This window comes from Phaeoacremonium minimum (assembly GCF_000392275.1).
Source record: "Phaeoacremonium minimum UCRPA7 unplaced genomic scaffold PA7_03_scaffold_511, whole genome shotgun sequence".
NCBI classification, from domain to species: Eukaryota; Fungi; Ascomycota; class Sordariomycetes; order Togniniales; family Togniniaceae; genus Phaeoacremonium; species Phaeoacremonium minimum.
The window spans coordinates 31133-46734 of record NW_006921413.1 but is presented as its reverse complement, the minus strand read 5'-3'; the positions used below and the strand labels follow the sequence as shown (position 1 = coordinate 46734).

General features: G+C 50.6%; 5 protein-coding genes across 5 annotated transcripts; 2 read left to right on the top strand and 3 right to left on the bottom strand.

Annotated features, from left to right (window-relative positions):
- Nucleotides 1-878: 878 nt before the first annotated feature.
- Nucleotides 879-1843, bottom strand: UCRPA7_7337 (hypothetical protein; the record flags this gene model as incomplete). Its single annotated transcript, XM_007919863.1, has 2 exons — nucleotides 879-1590; nucleotides 1641-1843. 2 exons carry the CDS (start codon nucleotides 1841-1843, stop codon nucleotides 879-881), a joined length of 915 nt encoding a protein of 304 aa, XP_007918054.1.
- Nucleotides 1844-6778: 4935 nt separating this feature from the next.
- UCRPA7_7336 (hypothetical protein) lies at nucleotides 6779-7849 on the top strand (the record flags this gene model as incomplete). The annotated part of the gene is made up of 3 exons (XM_007919866.1): nucleotides 6779-6783; nucleotides 6842-7388; nucleotides 7499-7849. 3 exons carry the CDS (start codon nucleotides 6779-6781, stop codon nucleotides 7847-7849), a joined length of 903 nt encoding a protein of 300 aa, XP_007918057.1.
- A 1929-nt stretch (nucleotides 7850-9778) lies between these two features.
- UCRPA7_7335 (hypothetical protein) lies at nucleotides 9779-10435 on the bottom strand (the record flags this gene model as incomplete). Its single annotated transcript, XM_007919868.1, has 2 exons — nucleotides 9779-10012; nucleotides 10082-10435. The coding sequence occupies 2 exons, from the start codon at nucleotides 10433-10435 to the stop codon at nucleotides 9779-9781; spliced, it is 588 nt and encodes a 195-aa protein (XP_007918059.1).
- Nucleotides 10436-11442: 1007 nt separating this feature from the next.
- On the bottom strand, nucleotides 11443-12053 carry UCRPA7_7334 (hypothetical protein; the record flags this gene model as incomplete). The annotated part of the gene is made up of 2 exons (XM_007919865.1): nucleotides 11443-11527; nucleotides 11608-12053. The coding sequence occupies 2 exons, from the start codon at nucleotides 12051-12053 to the stop codon at nucleotides 11443-11445; spliced, it is 531 nt and encodes a 176-aa protein (XP_007918056.1).
- A 669-nt stretch (nucleotides 12054-12722) lies between these two features.
- UCRPA7_7333 (putative amidase family protein) lies at nucleotides 12723-14754 on the top strand (the record flags this gene model as incomplete). Its single annotated transcript, XM_007919869.1, has 9 exons — nucleotides 12723-12971; nucleotides 13193-13237; nucleotides 13301-13317; nucleotides 13368-13470; nucleotides 13525-13908; nucleotides 13964-14090; nucleotides 14150-14269; nucleotides 14326-14517; nucleotides 14591-14754. The coding sequence occupies 9 exons, from the start codon at nucleotides 12723-12725 to the stop codon at nucleotides 14752-14754; spliced, it is 1401 nt and encodes a 466-aa protein (XP_007918060.1).
- Nucleotides 14755-15602: the final 848 nt, after the last annotated feature.

Here is a 15602-nt window from a genome sequence, read left to right as displayed (position 1 = left end):
TTAGTTGAATTGTTCTCGTCATTGAGACCATAGCCAGTTGAATAGACTATCTATCTGGCCCGTTACATAAAGCATTATTGTCACAGGTTGTAACCCAAAGGGTGGCTTCAGGGTGTGTCACAGACCTGGCTCAGCCTTGTCGGATTAGGCCGAGTGGACCTTAGTCCCTGACCTATTACTCTGCCGACCTATACCGGTTGTCAACCGGAGAGTTTCACCATGCAACATCCGTTTGCGAGAGATAAAAATATCCATATACCAACCTTCACCGTATGCTATCTTGAGCTCCTGCATCTAGGACTTGATTATCATGGGGGGCACTACGTCACATATCAAACCAAAGGCAGAAGGCCTAATACCAAAAATACCAAGCAATCAGAGTTCCCGACAGGATAATTTCGCCCTCACTCATCTACCATCTGAGCTTTAAGCCATGATATGGGATATGGCTCTGCCAGAGCCGCGCATTATTGAGGTTGTAGAAGTTTGGCCCGACTTGACAACTTTTGTTTGAATGCTCTTGTGTAGCTTGGATATCCAGTTGAGGTCTCTGAATTTCAGAATCAGACCGAATAGACGGCATCTCGTATTGATATATGTTTACCTCGTCTCTTACAATTTGACTTAGTCTCCACATTATGCCGTGTCTCCTGATACAAAAAGCAAAGTTCGATATGCATCCACTGATGTTACCAGGGAAGCTCATGATGTCGCCAATTGCTTGTTGCTCGCAATGAGATTTGAATTTCCGTGGCCAGTGCAGACTTTCTATTTGCCTACTTTATTGGATTCTATTTTTGCGCTTCACCATCAGTGCGTTCGAGCCTGGGTAGCATCCAACAAATCCGACGGGTTATATGCCGAAAGATATGACTCGGCTACAGGTAACCCGCCATGCCACCACATATATCGACTGACTCATAGTTTGTTCCAAAGCCTCTAAGCTCTGGGATGATACGATAATAGAAGTTGGCACTTCTATCTGTCTCAGCAAAACCTATCATATCGTCTAGTGTATACTGCATGGCTAGCGTGGCCCATTGTGTAGCATAATAGTAAGACATCTCAGACTGGTGGGCAGTTGATAGGAGTGACTTTTCGCGAGTCGTGAAAGAGATCTTAAACCCAGCTCCATCGACACGCTTAGAAAGGTTACCACCTTTATCAATGGGCAAGTGTAGAACCGTCATCCCATCCTCAAAGTGGTTGGCCACCACATTCACTTTGCTACCCGTTTCAGGGTGGACTAGCCCGCTGAATTGAACACGAGCAATCAGGTTAGGATCGCCTTCGCGTTTCGTAAGGTTCTCCTCTGTGATGTCAAAAGGGATAGAAGTGATAGCATCATAAGATATAGTATTGTTGAGAAGAGAAAGTTGCCACCATAGAAGGTAAGCCTCTTGGGCGTCAATCGCCCTCTTCCCAGGGACATGTAGAGTCTCAGGGATTGACCCCGAGTAGTGAGCAGCCGCAATATAGAGGAGAGTGAAACCAGCCTGGATGACATATGCAAGATCGCCGCAATTTGGGTATCCTGTGAGCTGACAGACACCACGTGCAAAGGAGTTTCCCAGTGTGATATAGGCAATACTAGGCCAAAGTTTAGTGAATAGCCCATCAATATAGATAGATACACCTACGTGGCCCTGCTGGTGCCAATGGTACGAACAGTCCTATCTAGTACTGCACAAATGGAAGCTCTCCCATCAAGAGTCCTCAGTACCAGGTTCGCATCATTGGCGCTGCTAATCTCAATGGCGGTGCCGGGATCAGAAGCAGCAGGAGCAGCGAATACTGCCCGACAAGCCAGAATTGCAGCAACGCAGGAACGAGGCAGTATCATCTTGGGCAAACCGAGCACGGTGTATGAAATGTGTGATTATATGGTAGATCTAGAATGATTATGATGGGTACGACGCCAATCAACTTCCGTTGGCTAAATTTTCTTAAGCTGACGATAGATTCGAGCAGAAGAATCTGAAGGCCTCGGCCATTATTTATAGTAGGCCATCAGCCTCCGACATGCCAGAGACTGCGTCCTTCTAACGTCCCCTTCAACCCACAACAATACCCCCTCTCTTCGTTCGCTTAATATCTCCCGTTACCTCGAATCGACAGATACAACAATAGGCCTTTCGAAGCTGTGATATGGTTTATGCAGGTGCGAATGCAGCTGGCTGAACTTGAGACGTTAGTAACGGGGCATCGGCCGCTTTTCGGTAGCTTTTGAACCAACATGCTCTAGTATGCCCTTGCACCTTGTCACGCTTAGAGCCTGGCTCTTCCGCTTTTCCGGAAGGTTCGTGTAGGCGCCACTCATTGCAATACGTCGCTTTGCTAATATACAGCATACAAAGTACTTCTCCGCCAGGATAATTATTGTGAGGTTGGCTAGGGCGAATCTACTGAAAAGAACATGAGTCCTAATACTTCGAAGATTCTGTTTATTTGACAAGGGTAGCAGTACCCGCATGGAAAGAGTAGCGACCTCCTTGTTAACTAATAATTAATAATGATCTTTGCGAAAAAGTAGAAGAATGTAGGCCGAAGAGGTTCCATGTGCGACAAACGTCAAAATACATACACAGCAAAGAGCTAGCGCCGCAGCGCTAAGATAGCCGGTCAAGCTCCTCTAACCGCTTCACAGCATAGCCACTAGATACAGCCATACTCATACTGGGGTGGCGCCGGCTAAAGCGTAAATGCGTGATCCCTCACGCGCTCGCCGAGCGATGTTGCCGGTGTATGGTTCCAGTTTTAGCATGGCATGGCCAGTCTTACCAAATCAGATTTTCACCGAAATATCTCTAAATCGAGACTGACTTTTAATTCCCTTCTTGACGCTTTGAAAGACGTGTGGCAAAGTGAAATATGGCAGACCCACATCCACATACATTGTCAGTTGTATGCAGTAGAGTGCTGTGGCAGTGGGTAGGCCCACATCCATTGTCGGCTCAGCCCCCTGACTTCATATCAGATTTGCTGTACGGCGGTCGGTTAAGCGGCACGCCCGCAGGCCAGCAAGGTGCCCACATGGCTGAGTAGTAATGCGGTGTTTAAAGTTTGGCCCCTACCTGCATTAGGGCAGCTCGGAGGTAGTATCCCGAAAACCAGCCTATTATCCATGCACTGCTGTCGAATACGATTCGCCCAGGAAACACTCGCGCCAAGGCGCTTGACAAATCGCCCCTACATACGGAGGCACCGACCTCGCATGTTCGTCAAGTCGCCGGCCGGAAGCTGTAGTGTGCCTGACCGTCCTTCAACAACCAAGATCAGGGAAACGGAAAAGCACAGGATCGAATGAATTGAGAGAGAGAGAGAGACCCTATCCTCCGACCCAACAGTTACTGGAGATTGAAAAAAAGCCATGGTGCCAACAATGTCGCTCAGCCGCGATACCGAGGAAGGTGTCGAGGAAACGACGTCCGAGCAGCCACTGCTCGATCATGACATACAGCAACAACAGCAACAACAACAACACAAGGCTGTATCTTCCTCCGCGCAGCTCGATAGTCGCAATCCTACGACAGATGATAATCGCCCAGACACTGCACACTGCGGCCCTGTGATGCGAGCCCTCGGGAGTCATCAGATGTAGACAGTCCCGTCCAGAAGCCGAGGGCCGGCTGACGTGAAGTGGGCGATGCCAGCTAACTGAAAACAGGGTCGTCTACTCAACACTTGTCACGATGTGGTTGCACGCCGCGCTGCAATTGTTTGGCGTACCCAAGGCGGCTGATGCCACACTGATCTTCAATTATCTCGCCATAAGTATACACATTGTGGCTTTGGGCTATAATGGGGAGCTATCAATGTTTCCATAGACATTCTCTGAGTCATCATTCCCTGCGCCTTGCCTGCGATTGTTTGTCTCATCCTCCTTCCTCGGAAACAAGAGAAGCAGAAGGGCACTCAGAGCTAACCTTGCAAAAACTATTCTCGGGTTATCATGTTAAACTATCACTTATTTCTACCTATTACAAATGACGCATTGGCTAGATCCCTCGTCGGGGCTTACGGCAACGAGAAACATTTGAGAGCCTGGCAGTGACTGTCCTAATACGCTCGCAATTATGGTTAAAGGTCCTGCCTAAAACAGGAATCAGCCCGTGATAATGCGAGGTCGTGCACTAGTGACATCTGGTCGAAGATAATATCTCTCCGCAGATCTAGAAATTTCCTAGGGCCAGGCATTGTCATGCTAGATGAGCAGTGTCGCTTTTTTTGGATTCGCTCGTCACCTCGTAATGCTTTCAATTTTATTAGTCTGAGGCTGGTGGCTAATCGGATACCGCCTTGTTTCAGTAGATATCTGCCTATGGAAATCGGTTACAATATGATGATATAGTCTCATGAAGGTAGATGATAACATTGGATAAGAGTTGAGTTCGTTGATAAGACAAACACTTGGGGAAGAAGACCTAGGGATATACCTTTTGTCGTCCATATTTTATGCCTCTACCTACGTCATTTTGCCATAGGATGGACGTGGACCCTGATAATATTTCAGCTAGTTAAAGATATTAGATATAAAGAATATATAATCAACCATACTTATATAGAAGTATAACCCTAATATAACTTAGGCAATTGATGATAGATTTCCCCTTCTTTATAATCAATGTCCCAACGACAATACTTAGTCGCATCTATCGTCTACATCGTCGTCGTCAAGCCAAGAGACGATACCATCCGAATGCTTATGATAATAACGTCCGCTTATAGCATCCTTCTTCCAGTAGCTTCTGTGCTTGCTAACATGTCCGGAAGACTTATGGGACGATTGTGAGGACGAAGCTTTTCGCTTGCTATTGCTGCTGTAGGTAGAACTATGTATAGATAAGGGGGCCTTTGACGAATATAACGTCGAGTATGAATGGTGCGAATGGTACGATATACTATGCTTCGGCTTAGATGATGTAGGGGGTGTTGGCTGGTAGACAGGCTATGGTTCGACGACCTCATAGTCGTCCTCATCCTCGTAAGTGTCTAGTGATTCGGTGCCTGGCATAGGCAAAGTCGGCGCTCCCTCGGCGATAGGGTGCAGGCCACTGCTACGCTGCTGCTTATAGTGCTCCTTCAGCTGGTCTCTCAGCGCTTATGACTGTCTCTTTGCATGGTCCTAGGCGTTTCTGAGTCCTCTTCGGCCTTCCTTATATTCTTCGTGAGAGTTAACCAAACTTGTCGACTTGACAGGAAACTGGTGATATTCAAGTGTGCCGTCTTCTGATTCAGTCGCATAGTATGCAGGGAAACTGATATTCTTACCGTCTGTAGTGAATGTTGTGATTTCGGCATGATTGGGAGGGTCGGGTTTTCCTATGTAGGAAAGAGCTTGATTCCTTATGTGGACCAAAGCTGCTCCGTCATAGGCGCTCTGCATTCTCGCTTCTCTCATGTCTCCGGTGGGGCTCTTCGGCACCACGACCAGTGATCCCAACGGTGCAACCAGCTTGGGTAGAGCATGGGGCTCGCCGATATTTGTCATGGAGTTTGCAGCTTTATTTGCTTCAGCCTTCCCAGTGTTGTGAGAATCGTCGAGGCTGCCGTCAAAGGGCTGTGAGGATGCGTTGTGGCAGATGCTGGAGTCGACGGGGCGGTATGCCCAGTCTGGGTGCATTCCCGTGCCCGGCCAAGTACCTCACGGGGGGCCGATCGGCGGGCACCTGGCTCTGAGGCAATAGATCCAGCCAGTGGCCTTATCCTTGAAGAGCGGGATTGGGTGAAATTCAAAACGAATCTACTGTCCCGATCCCGGCCAGGCAGTCGGAGGAATTGCATGTCCTCCTGTCGCATAAGGTTCAAGTGGCGGGCCTGCTCCTGATACGCGATCATGGCCTTGGATCTTAACTTTTCCCACTCGGCTGACAAGCCTTTTATTTGCGTGCGTTCACACTCACGCATACCCAACGATCTATACGCACGACATCACATCATATCACATCACATGACCACATGGCACCTACCAACCTCGAGGATGATGGTGGTGATGGATCTTTGGCACCTTCATCTTCTTCCTCATTTCTCACCGTCTGGGACCGCGGTGGTACCGTCGCCGACTCGCTGCTCCCCTCTCAACTTTCCAACTCCCATCGGATCCCTCTTCCTCGCCCCCGCGCTATGGATGATCCAGCTCAGCCTTGCTCGTCCGACTGTATGTGTTGCGGCCCCCCCCCCCCCCCCCCCCCCCCCCCCCCCTCCTCCCTAAGAAATAACCCAAATTATTCTTAGGCTCGCTATTACTTTTCCCCTTCGAGAACGATGACGAACAAGTCACTGACGTATCTTTTTCAACAAACCAGGCCAGAACCAACAGGAAGCAATAGAGCCGAACGAAAAAGGTTGCGAAGCAGCGCCGCTCGACCTCAATTCCAACCTCAACCTCAACCTCAACGCTTTGATTAAATTTCTGGAGGATTGCCGCAGCGGCCAACGTCCTACCAACGTTTCATCACCAGCAGCAGCAGTAGCGCCAATCCTGCTGCGGCCACGTCGCTACCTCCAGCTCTTTGAGGAGCTCAGATCGCGCCCTTTGCTAAACTCATACGTCCGGAACAAATTACGGTATGATTGATTGCTCCTCCTAGAATCTTAAATCTATGGAAACAGGATTCCATACACACACAAATACACCCGGCCCCTTCTTTCGTGGCCCCTTCCCCTTTCCCCTTTTTCCTTCCCTCCCGTACGGCGCTGTGCCTTTGTCTGCGATAAATTTCCGCCGGGCATAGTAGCGCTCTTAGCAAGCATACCTTCTCGAAATAGAACGATTGCGATGGGGTGCAAAAGCCCTTGGCCTGAGTAGCATGTTAATTGGTCTGACCTCGCAGTCTCATAGATTCGATTATGCCCCAATCCCTGGACTCCTCGAGATACGAGTGACAAGTCCAATCCACGAGTCATTTGTTGACTCCCTGACAGAGGAGATCAAGCTGAAGCTCAAGACCATTGCAGCTGGGTCACCACCGGCTTGCCGCGGCAACCCGCCATCGGACCGTGTCCGAGACTTTGCTCGGAGTCTTGTGAGCGCCGGATCATCCCGCATCCGGTACAGGTCGTCCAACGCAGGCGCCGACGAGAACAACAATCTCCAGCCTCAGCTTGCTAGGCAGCAACCGGACGGTCAATTCCTGACCCCTGGTACCAAGTTCCCAGGACTAGTCTTTGAGGTTGCGTATTCTCAGACACCCCAAAAACTCAGGAAGAAGGCCGAGAGATACATGGACGGCTCTGAGGGCAAGATCCAGACCGTCCTCGGCATCAACATCCCGTTTGGCGATGGCAAGGAGCCAGCGACTGTGTCGCTGTGGAAAGCAGTAGACGTGGTGGAGGACGGCATTACACCGGGAACCGTCTTCGACATGGCCGAGGTGGTTTCCTTCGAGGTACGTTTGTCATCCCCCCCTTCCCCATGTCGAAAGACGAGACGATCGGACCGTGCATGAGCGACAAGAGTCACACACATGTCTAACGCGCACATCTTTCATGGTTGTAGCCTTTCCGGTCGAGCGCTGGCGAGCATCTACATGGCGCCAAGGAACTACCGCTTGTCCTCAGCGATTTCGAGACGGGCCGCCACAGCCCTGGCCTCGAGCTGACCAAGGTATCCGTCACATACGATCGGCTTGCGGGCATGCTCGATCTGGCGCATGCAGTCCAGACCTGGACAAAGGTCCAGCCCGAAGACAACGGCGGCGAACAACTTGGCAACAAGACCAGACGGCGTAGGCGGGCCTCCACCTCACCCGACCGGATCATCACTAAAGACGAGGCTCGTTTCGAGAATGAGGAGAGGAGAGCTGTTGAGCAAGCGGAAGCTCTGGACCAGGACTTCCAGCTACAGTGAAGATGGAGGAGAAGATGGAGGAGAGGGGTAGGGCAGGGCAGCACACTTATGGGGCATTATTCTCCGATTAGCCCTCTTGAAATGTCAATATAATATCAAATTGTAGCACTTCTAGTCAGACTACGCCAAGCTGCAATCGATGAAGCATGTGCTATACCCAAGTCTCTTTGACTCTACCTATGTCTGGTAGGGAACTAAGGCGGCTATGATATTTGATGAAAAAAAAAAAAAATGAAAAAAAAGATTTCTTGGAGGTGGTATCGGATATACTGGTAGCTTAAGCATGAGATATTGATGCTAGTCTACGAGACGGCTTAAAGTAGAAATAGCTAAATAGGGTTATATTTGTATTACTATTATCATATCTATATTAAAGAGACTTATAATAGGTAATAGATGGCTCAAAATTATTTCAAGGCTGCGCTGGACAGCCTCGCCGGTCACAAGGAGGGCGAGGCGAAGAACGCCGAGATTGCGAGCCGGGGCGAGCGGGAGTTCACTAACAAGGAGTTTGAGCGGAGCACGGAGAGGCTTGTGTAAGTGAGTCAAGAACGCGTGGAGGATGAGGTCGAAATACCCCATTACGTTACTATTGTTGTAGAAAAAGGAACCCAGGAATCTATATCAAGAAGCCAAAATCCTAGACAGGCCGCAGAAGCCCTCGGCTTAATTTCGCTGTGTACTTGCTTGCTGCCCCCCTTGCTGGCGCAAAGGACAATCCCCCTTCCCCCTTTTGATGATCTTGTTGTTCCTGACTCGTACTAATGTACCATTGTCCCAACACCCACGTGGTACACCGTGCTCGGCAATGAATTGGGATTTCTCACGCCCAGTAGCCAGCTTGCGGTAGGCCTCCCCGAGAGAGGAGTTGATAGGGATGTACCAAAGGAATCCATCCGGATGGCGATAGGTATAGTGACTTGCACGAACGGCCCGTTTCTTTTTCACTTCTCGTCCCGTCGTTTCCGCTTCTGCCGCGGCATTATCGCCATGGTCACCCCCATCATCACTCCCATCATCTTCAGAGCCCTCCACAGAGGCCCCGTAAATAGTAAAACCCGAACGACCACCGGATAAGCAATCGAGGTGGTCAGTGCTGGTAATCACCTGCTGACAATGATCCTCAGGAGGGCCTGCGTGGGCCACTAATCTCGTCCACCCAGGAGCTGTATTGTGCTCAATGCTGTCAAACAGCTCGTCATTCTCACCCTGGCAGCAGTCACCCAATGGGATATCCAAGCATGCAACGCCTTTTTCGGGGTCCGAGCCATCGCAGTCGAGGTTCGGAAACTCGTCATCTTCACCCGATCCCCAAAGTGTGAGGTCAACGGGGCCGTCATCATCATTGTGGGCCGCTTGGGCCGTGTCGGCCAGGTTCATGTCGTTGGTATCACGAATTTCGCGAGAACAACGAATATTTGAGGAAGCATCAATAAGGTGCGAAGTTGGTACGTACGGCACTGCATTTTATAGTTATGACGATTCCAGTGGGGGTGGCGATTATCCAACGTTTGTGTATCAAACTCTGGTACCCACAGCAGATACTTGAGCAACATGCATAAATTATGAAGGGTCGACTTCAAAGTATCCACGTAAGACTGTCTAGAAAACATAAAGAAAGACTTATACTTTGATATCAAGTCGACCTTATATCATTATAAAGACTATTGACAAGGAAGGGTCAATCTCTGGCCATCCATAATGCCGAAGTGGTTCACAACCGTTCCGTTAGCTTGGGAAAGTTATAAGCCAACTGTAAACGACATGAAACATGGGAGCGTGGTACCATTGTTGAGGAAGGTTTCGTTACTCCGTGGTCAATTCGCAGGCAGGTCGCTTAGTTCCACTACTCGGGTAATCAAGAATGCAAAATCAAGTCCATCCATCGTCACCGCCAAAGGCTTCACAACTCCCGAGAATGGAGCATTATCATTTATCGATCTCTTTACGCTCCGTCTCCGAAAGATAGGCTCTCAGCGTCAGCCAGCCGCCATCTAGAGACAAATCTAACAGACCGTCAGCAAGAAGATCGAGGGGGGAGCGAAGGGAACTATATATGTCCGCACCCGCATGGGCCTTGTACGCTGGATGAGTGTAAGAGTGCCTTTTGGGATCCTTGTCTTCGAAGCCGTCAATGATATCTTGGCGGCCTGCCTTGCGGAACTATGATGAAAAGTTATGAGTACACATCATGCTTGTTCAAGAGTGGACCGGACCAATGCCTTATCATACCCGCCAATCGATGCAATATGCCTTCTCGGCGCCAGTGATATCCTTCACAACGTTCGTGATATCTGCCAGGTACTCGATAAGTTGAGCCGGAGGGTCGGGCTGACCGACAGCATGGGCCACACCGTGGAATCGTAGCTGACTTTTAACAATGATGAAGCCGTGGTTGTTCAAGCGCAGCTCGGAAATCCTGGAGCGCATATCATGGATGGGCGTTAGCTGGTCAGACGCGAAGGCCCAGTTTGTGATGGGAAAGGAGCTGTCGTCGGGGAGCAATGACATGTAAGGCTTTTCCTTCTTGAAAAGCTCTGGATCATCCTGTATAAATGAGATATTTGCCAGTACATCCCCAGACATTATGTCTTTATCTGACCCTGCAACCGGTCGCTGGGGCTGAGAAGTAGACATGATCCTTAATGGTGGTATGTAAGACTCAAGACCCCGCAAATGGGTGAAGGAGTGTGCCTACAGAATATATATGCCGCTGCTATATAAGAGCACATGCGGGGTTTCTCTGATACTTAGGTAGCACACTTGACGTATCGGTCGTCGACGACTACTAAGCATCAACAGGCACAAGCACAGTAGCAGTGGCAAACCTTGGTCGTGGGCGGTGTCAGACGCCCTTAGATAGGCCCGTTTATAGGACTGACTAGCCACTCAGCAAGTCACGCATGCAGGTATACACACACAGATTTTGGCCTCCACCGCTGCTGCTATGACTAGAGCTCCAGGCCCCTAGCACCATAACATTCCTTAGTCCAGCCAAGGGCAACAAGGTCGCCACCAAACCAACAAGATGAAAGTGTCTCTGTCCCTGACTCGAATGCACCGACTGTGACAAAGTCTCCTTTGTCAACAAATTTCTACTCTACATTTCTATACATGGCCCGATCTGCTTAACAAAGCTTCGGTACCCTCCAACCCGGTTATGGCGAACTCGATGGCCAGTCACCAGAATTGAGCGACTGTATTGCTAGCTCGACCTGTGCGGCGCCAATCGCCGTCTGGACAAGGCTGATGACGAGGCTGAGAACTCCCAAGATGATGACGGCCCAGAAGGTGTACCATCTTAACATGTCCCTTTTGTCTTCCCACAGAGACGATATCCTGTTAGGCTGGATACTGTTGATGAAGCGATCGATTTTGACGAGCCGAGCCGAGAAGATGGGAAAGTCGGACGAGCTGTAGAATGTCTCTCGGATCTGCAAGGGATCTCTCTGGAAGCGCTCGAGGAACAGCCCCTGCTGCCTCCAGAGACAGAGCGTGTCAAGTTTTTGATCGAAACAGCTGCCCAGGGCGTCGGCTCGGAGGCTTCGGAGGTATGTCGCGCGGGATCTCCGGTCAAACCAGATGAGTAGCTGTCAGGAGAGTCGAATTTCATGCATCAGGGCCATTGTCGTGAAGCGCACGGGCTTCTCGTCCTCCGCGTACCAGTTTTCCAGCAGCCTACAGTCACAGTCAGTAAAGTCACCCCCAAGGCTCGCTGGGCTTAGAATAGTCAAAGAATCAGGGGTGGGCAGACTTACCGGTTCAGTAGAGACGACTCTGTCATGTAAAGATAACAGAGGCTCGGGTAGCGAAAGAGCTTGAGGATGGGAGTAGCTTCCCCCGTATTCTCGTCGAGGCGTGCGGGGTCAAAGTCGAGGTGACTGGCAAATGAGCTGGTCCACTCGATTTTGATTCTGCCTACTGATTGGAGAGTTGAGATGTTCATGCTTGCGATGCGGAACATGTGGAAGTCGGCGCCAGACGCACCAGGCATCGCGCCGGCCTCGAGGTCACCTTGTCTCTCAGATCGTCTCCGCGTAGGCAGAATATCTCCAAACTCGTGGAGAGCCTCGAGAACAGAGCGATAGGCGAGGTCCGCAGCAACATGCGACGTCTGGTACCCGGTTGCATGCTCCGTATCAACAAGAAAGGTGCCGTCGGTCAGCTTTGGGATGAACAGGTTCGTGATCCACCCAAGAGCCATGAATATCAGCACCTCACGGCGAGATCTGCCGACTGAATCATCATCGCTGCCACCGTCGCCGGAATCATCAGAGTTCTTGAATGCGGGATTATCGGAGCCGAGAAGATGACTATCGATGGAGGATGCCGACACGTCGGTGTCTCGCCTGAGAAACTCGACGATGGCTATCAACAGCCGCGCGACGCGCACATGGTCGTCTTCGCCCGGGTGAAACGACGAGTGTAAGTAGGTTAGGTATTGTTCGAGGACTTGGGATTGTTCCAGTGCGTTAGAAAATAGCTTCTTAAGGACGGCGGCTGAGTCTGCTTCGTGATCAACCGCACGGCCGGCAATAGCTCGCGTCAAGTCGAGGCATTCTCCAGGCTTCAATCAGGCATTTTTATGAAATGAAATGACTTTTCTAACAAAACACTTCATACCGTCGTCTCTTACACATAAACGCGCGCCGTTGCATTAGCGACAACACCCAGCTTTCACTTCCACTTCCACTTCCACTTCCGGATGGTTTTCATGACATCGTCGTCGCGCTCTTCGTCCCTGGTCTCCGGTTTGCTCAGGCTCGCAGTCTGGGGTTCGCTGGCAAGCCTGGCATTCATGACATTGTTCAGTCCTCTCCGCGACTTCGTGCGCCGCCACACCCCCCCTAGCTTGGCCTTTCGCTCGCACAAGATGGTGGAGCCCAACTTACTCACGGCCGACACCAAAACTCTCCAGCAGATGTTGACTGCTGGTTCCATCACCAGCGCCGGTCTCGTCGATGCCTATCTCGCCCAGATCCAGAAGCATGACGGCTACCTCCACGCCATGATCCAGACTACGCCCCTGGATATCCTCCAAGCGGTCGCCAAGACTCTGGATGAGGAGAGAGCTGCTGACAAGGTCCGCGGTCCACTGCACGGGATCCCCGTCCTCGTCAAGGTACGTGTCGCGTGGATTGTGGCATTGAGGCATCGTGGTTTCTCAACGGGCCGCCTAGGATAATATCGCGACACACCCGAACACCGGTCTTCGAACAACGGCGGGCAGTCTCTCGCTCTGGAGTTCCAAGCCCAAGGAAAACGCCAAGCTCGTTGATCTGGTACAGTAGCCCCTATATCTTTCGCGTGCCTTCCCAGATTGCTGACTAGCCATCAACACAGCTCATTGCATCGGGCGCCATTATCCTGGGCAAGGCTAATCTCAGCGTATGTACCCAAATTCCCCGTCCCGCATCCATCTGGTGCGGTAACTAACCTATTGCGTTGCAGGAGTTTTCCAATTCTCGGTAAGGGACCCCCTTTTCGTCACCTGACGACATCTAATGGTTTGTAACAGTGGTTCCATGGTGCCGAGCGGCTGGTCTGCCATCGGTGGCCAAGTGCAGTCTGCCTATGTCCGTGGCGGCCTAGATCCCGACGATTCCAAGGACGGACACTCGGTGAGCTCTCAACTCCTGTTCCCGACGTAGGGAATGTGCCTAACCCGCCTCAAGAATCCTTCGGGCTCGTCATCCGGTTCCGCTGTTGGAGTGTCAGCTGGCTACGCCCCCATCTCCATCGGCACCGAGACTGATGGATCGCTCCTCTGCCCAGCAGGAAGAGCTGCCCTGTACACCATCAAGCCCACTATTGGCCTCATCCCCCAGCACGGAATAGTGCCCATGTCAACCAACTTTGATTCGGCTGGGCCAATGACCAAGACTTCCCATGACATGGCTGTGCTGCTTGATGTTCTCGCCTCTAGGTCTCCGTCTGAGTCATACACAAAAAACCTGACCGGCTCGTGGTCCGGTATATCGGTCGCAACTCTAGACTATTCGAAGTGGAGATACCCGGACAAGATCATAAAGCCGGCAGACGGCGCCGAAGCCCAGATAGTATATAACATCCCCAGCACCCAGTTCCTCGTCTCCACGACTAACTTGGAGATAGTTGAAGGAGACTCGTGAGGCGTACGATTTGATCAAGACAAAAGTAGACAAATTCGTCGACGACGTCGACCTTGTCACAGTCGATGCATTTGAGTTGGAAGGCAAGAATACTCTGGATATCATCACCAGTATGTTGCTAGCCAGCACTTCTTAGCTCCTGCAACTCGCCTGACATAATTCTCCATAGTGTCCGATATGAAAAGAGATCTCACCGCCTATCTTCAGGACCTTAGAGAGAGCGAGATGCGCACCATTACTGACATTATCGAGTTCAACAAAGAACACGCAGAGAAGGAGTTGCCCCCGCGTATGTAAATGATTCGCACCTGGGAGTCGCACTGCTCGCCGCTGACGAGTATCTAGATCATCCGAGACAGGACACCTTTATCAAATGTGAGAACCAGAACGTTTCTGCGACGGATTATCACCGCCTGTTCGCCCACATGCGGAAGGTGGCGAGGGATTCGGGGGTGGAGCGCGTCTTTCAAACCCATGGAGTCAACGTCATAATCGGCCCAGCCGATGGATTCATTTCAACCATGGCCGCGAGCGGTGGTGAGTGTCACACAACCATCCTGGCAAGGATGCGCAATGAACTATATTCACTAACTATCATGATACCGTTTAGGCTACCCTGTTGCCGCGATGCCACTGTCGTACCTCGACTTTAACGGCCATCCCTTCGGGCTTGCCGCCCTGGCCGGAAGGCACCAAGAGGCTCTCCTCGTCCAGCTCATGAGTGCCTGGGAGGCTACGTTCCCAGCTCGAAAGCCGCCGCAAGCGCTACTATAAGCTGTAGAGGGGAGGGTTCCACTGACTTCGGTATCCTTTCCACTTCACAAGATATTGAACTGTCGGTCTGGCTCCCTTCCAGCTTATCTGTCGTTGCAGGAGCTTATCGATCTCGAAAAGGTCCTCTTCGCCATTCTCGTCCTTAGCGATCATACGGCCCAGCGGGGATGGTTGACGACCGAAAGGGTCTTCGTCTTTCAGTGTAAGGATGTAGGCCTTATATACTGTAGGACCTGGGAATTCTCAGTATATAATGCTGAGAATGCTGATCTTTTGGTCGTGTTGGTAATTACGTAAGCCTAGGGCAATATCCTTACACTTTCTCAGCACTATGTGGGCGGCCTATGCTAGCACCAAGAGGCTGGTGGTTCAATTCCCTATAAGGTCTCAATTAAGATAAATAAGACTAGCATTATCCTGCTCATAAGGCCTACCTAGTGGAGCCCTTGGGGGTCTAACTATAGTTGTGTTACCTGAGCAAGGGGGCTCTGCTCTAGGCGTGGAGAGTCCGGCCTACCTTCCTAGCGCTTGAGCCTGTAGCGATCACTATAGTCTCGAGGACAAGCTTATTGGAGGGGGGATAATTGTAAGGATGTAGACATATACTGTAGGACCTGGGAATTCTTAGTATATTATGATTGTAGGTAACAGTTAGGCTGTTATCTGCCAACAGGGCTACAGTGGGTGGCAAAAGGTTGAATCCAAAGTGAAGTTTCTCTAATTTCGCTAATCGATTGACTAAGCCTAATATAGCAGAAAAGCTGGTGGTCTGTGCTAATAGTACGTAGCTTGCATTACATTAACCCTCTGCCTAAAGTGTATTGTGTTCAACTAATTCTTCACAGTTG